At 38.7% G+C, this 4,489-nt stretch overlaps 1 protein-coding gene across 1 annotated transcript in view; it reads left to right on the top strand.

The window, feature by feature from the left end:
- The window catches only part of LOC101849671 (macrophage mannose receptor 1), a gene marked incomplete in the record, with an annotated part of 96,526 nt that overhangs the window by 69,849 nt on the left and 22,188 nt on the right, over window positions 1–4,489 (top strand). Inside the window, 2 exon segments of the mRNA XM_013091481.2 lie at window positions 688–837; window positions 2,378–2,535. Coding sequence (XP_012946935.1) covers window positions 688–837; window positions 2,378–2,535 — 308 coding nt within the window.

Genomic DNA, 4,489 nt, shown 5'->3' with positions numbered 1-4,489 from the left:
CCCGCGAATCCCACACCAGAATTACAGAATGGCCCAAAGTCTACAGAAGAGTATGTTAGAATATATTTTTGTGAAAGATTCTTTAACTGTAGTGCTTGCCTATGGTTATAAGTTATCTATCACGGTGGTCTTTTCTCGTTCTCTTCCTCTTCTTCCTCGGAGGGTGGTTGGCGAGTGCTTTTTTGTGGTTTGCTTCTTCTTTCATATTAAACATCTGTCGTCCTTATCCATAAGAATAATGATAATTGCATTTGTACAGCTCATATCCATTCTCTACAGCATGCTCTATGTGCTTTACAGCTATTAATACCCGAAAAGACTCCAGATCACTTAGAAATTTTCTTGGCTTTCTGGGAAGCATACCGTGCAAGCTGCATGTTACACATGTTCAAACATTCACAAACTGACAAAGAGAAATTTGTGTAAAGTGCCTTTCCCTAGGTCACAACCTTGGGCTCCTGATAGGATTTGAACAGGAATCATAGAGTCAAACCCGTAGAATAATGATACGGTACACAAATCTCTCCCCCTTCTTTTCTTTGCTTGTTACACTCAAGCATCGCCTCTAATCTTTGCCACTTACATGACCTATTGGTGATACAAGTTCCATAGAATTCTCTCCAAAACTAAACTAAATTCTTCTTCTTATTGTTAGTTATGTTTTTTTTGTTTTTTGTAACACTTCAGGTGTGACCAACAAGTGTTTCAAAGTTGGCGGACTGGGCGATATCACCAACGATCCTCCACTAGCATGGGAAGATGCCAGAGACACTTGTCATAACATCAGCGCTCCCAGCCGAGTGCAGATAGCCAGCATCAACAGCCAGCTAGAGCAAGGTAAGAGAGGAGGAGAGAAAAGAAAAGAAGATAAGATTAGAGAGATAAGGTAAGGTAGGCTCAGGTAAGGTAAGATAAGGTAAGGTAAGGTAAGGTATAGTAAGGTAAGGTAGGCTCAGGTAAGGTAAGGTAAGGTAAGGTAAGGTAAGGTAGACTCAGGTAAGGTAAGGTAAGGTAAGGTATTCTCAGGTAAGATAAGGTAAGGTAAGGTAGTCTCAGGTAAGGTAAGATAAGATAAGGCATAGTGTTACGTTCTTGGCTATGCTTTTAGTTTGAAGAATAATGATAAAACGTGGTCACAAACAAAAACAAGAGCTCTGTGAGAATGAGTAGTAACGGAAGTTATCCTTTATTATAAAGAAGGTCACGTTACAGCCTTGAGGCATTATAACATAGTTGGCCCATTAAGTCCTAGCTATTGATGTACACACATGACATAAAGTAAGGTGAGGTAAGATAAGATCAGATAAGATAAGGCAAGAGAAGATAAGTTCATCTTTATTGTCCAGATCCTGGCACATGTGTGACGAGGATGAAGAAGTATTGCTCTCATTTCCGTTGTTGCTGTTGTCAGGGTCGCCATTGTGGCAGCAACTATTTCTGTCGGCATCATTTTCAAAGATATAATAATAATAATAATAATAAATAATAATAATAATAAATGACATTTATATAGCGCTCAACCCCGAATAAAGTACACAGGCTCTGAGTGCTTTACGGTACAGTACAACATACAACAGTAATATGAAACTTTGTGTTCTGACTAAAGAAAATTATTTCAAATATTCATCTTATTATTTTAAAAACAGAAACGACTTCAGCTGACATTTGAATTAATCAAAAGATTTGATTTCTCTCAACGTACTTGATAAAGCAAGATGAATGTCAGCAGCAAAAACAACATCAAAAGTGGCAATTGTTGTAATCTTTTTTTTACGTTATGTCATGTTCTGTGGCCATAGTTGTGTTGTTTCACCTTCTGCCCTGTACATGATTTGAAAAAAGGAATGTTAAGCACATGATTACTTCACTTTTATGTATTTGGATAGCCTATGTTTTGAAAGATAATAGTGAGCCACTGAAGCATTTTCCAAATGGTTGCATCTGTTTTCACAAAACAAATTTCATTCATCATCATAGCCTTTTGCAGTTTTCTGCAATTACTTTTCCCTTAGGTTCACATCAGGTGGAGGTTGCCCTATCTTAGCTACCTTAGAATTACAAAGTTCTATCTGACAATTTTGGCCATTTTGAGTTATGAAGTCCATGAGTATGAGGTCAGAAACCAAATGATCTATCTGCTCTAACAAAATGGAAAGATTATTCCAAGTCATTATCAAGATATTCAAAGAACTGCATTTGAAAAAGCTTGACATGTTGTAAAACTCAAATTTTTTTAGCATAAAGTTGCTCAAAACTAGATAGTGAGCAGATAGAATATTGTAATTCTAGTGTATCGTCCTGTGGTTGTCCCTTGACTTGTCCCTTGACTTGTCCCTTGACTTGTCCAGACGGTGGAAACTTCTCTCCCCTTGCACAGATTTTGTCACCCTTCTGCTCGCTGGCTTGACCTCTGACCTCTGGACTGGCTTGAACGACAAAAAGCGGCGTCACTCGTGGACCTGGCTGGACAACTCTGAGGTTGTTTACCTCAACTGGGCCGCCGGACAGCCCGGCCAGCACTGGTCCTATCATTCGGTAGGTTTTTGGTGATGGTTTTTGATTGAGTGAATGCAGGGAGGGATGGAAATTTTCCGTAAATTTTCAGAAATCCGTAATTTTGATCACATCATCCACCCTTCCCTGATGCCTGTTTATCTACTTTCAATGGTGAGTCATTCTGTTCTGCTTTGTGTAGACTAATCTACAATTGAATAAGTATATGTTTCCAAATCTGTATAGCCCGCAAAAAGTTCCGTAAATTTTGGTCTGATCCGTTTCCATCCCTTTGAATGGTTCGTACAAGGAAAGAGAAAAAAAGGAAGACCTAAAGGTACTTGGAGGAGGGACTTGGATTCGGACCTAAAGGAGATGGGAATACAGCTAGACAGAGGTGGAGACTATAGCCCGGGACAGAAGTTCAAGGAGATCTTTTGCTGGTGGCCTATACTCTGGTACAGAGTGAGAAAAGCTCATGATAATGATGATGAATATTTCATCCAAGAGCAGGCAAAGTTAGTTTTTGGGGATAAAACAGATTTTTAAATGAGAAAAATAAAGATAACTCGTCAAGATCAAAATCATCATATTTTTTGCAGATAACTTTTGACTGTCTGCACCAATTTCTCTCAAACTTTTACCAGAAGTCTTGTATCAATTTGTTTTTATTAGATTTAAGTAAATTTATGGTTCTGGTCTGATAGTACAATGTATTAATAAGCTTTTTGTTCTATTTGTGTTTGTTAAATAATAATTTATGAAGTCAGACTATGATAACTTACAGTACACCAAAGCACACAATAACCTGTGTCATCATACTTGAAGAGGACTTTTTTTTTCCTTCTCTTTCTATATGGCTGCCTGCTTGGGCACAAATTGTTAGTTTTGGAAATTTCCAATATCCTGTGTTCAGAACTTAGACTTGCTCGTTTGAACCAAAGAAAATTGAATAAAAACTATTATGAAAGGTGTTCCAGAACTGTACAGCAAATATATGTTTATTTTCAACCTACGATGGACGCTGCGGAAAATGGCCACCTGTGCTGGGGAGAAGTACCCTCTCACATCAATCTATACAGTTGAAAAAATATTGTTTGCAAAGACCAACCAGAATTTTATTGTCATGTATTCAAAAATTTGAAGGCTCAACGTGAATGGAATCAGAAGTTGTTCATTAAAAACTATGATGTTTTTATGTTGGATGAGCTCTATAGGCATTTTTATAGACACAATTTAGATAATTTAAGACATAATTTAGATAATTTAAGACACAATTTAGATAATTTAAGAGATGGGCTTCGACCCTGCCTGTCAGGGCCAAGCTTGAGGGAGAGGGATACAGTGCCCCCGAGGAAAAATCCAAGATGCTTGATAAAAATTCTCTCCACACAGGAATCAAACTAGGGTCTTTTGTGTGCATTCTTCTTCTTCTATCCCGTGGTTGGGGCAACCGTTGGGGCACCACTGCATTGGCAAACCAGCTCTCGCCATCTATTTTTGTCCTCTGCTCTCCTAAGATTGTCACACATCGTCTTTCCTGTCCACTCTGTAATGTTGTCCTCCCATCTCCTTCTTTGCCTTCCTCTCTTTCTCTTTCCTTGTACGGTTCCTTGCAGGATTGTTTTGGCAAGTCCTGTGGATCTTGAGACATGCCCATACCATTTTAGTTTTCATCTCTTCACTGTGGTCAGTAGATCTTTATATTGCCCCACTACGTTGGTGATTCTGTTTAAGCAAGACATGACAACCCCAGCTAATTGTGCATTGGTGAAGCAGAATGAAGTTTGCTGTGCTGTGTAGGAACATGGCTATGTCTGTAACATGGCTATGTCTGTAACATTTCAAATTTTCCTCTTGTATTTTTTGAATAGTTATATTGCTGTCGGAAGCCCCCCTTCCCCCACACGCACATATATGCTCTCTCTCACACACACACACAAATACACACACACACACACACACACACACACACACACACACACACACACACACA

Source organism: Aplysia californica, unplaced genomic scaffold, assembly GCF_000002075.1.
Source record: "Aplysia californica isolate F4 #8 unplaced genomic scaffold, AplCal3.0 scaffold00037, whole genome shotgun sequence".
Classification (NCBI taxonomy): domain Eukaryota; kingdom Metazoa; phylum Mollusca; class Gastropoda; order Aplysiida; family Aplysiidae; genus Aplysia; species Aplysia californica.
The sequence above is the reverse complement of the archived record's forward strand: the minus strand, read 5'-3'. Positions and strand labels throughout refer to the sequence as shown.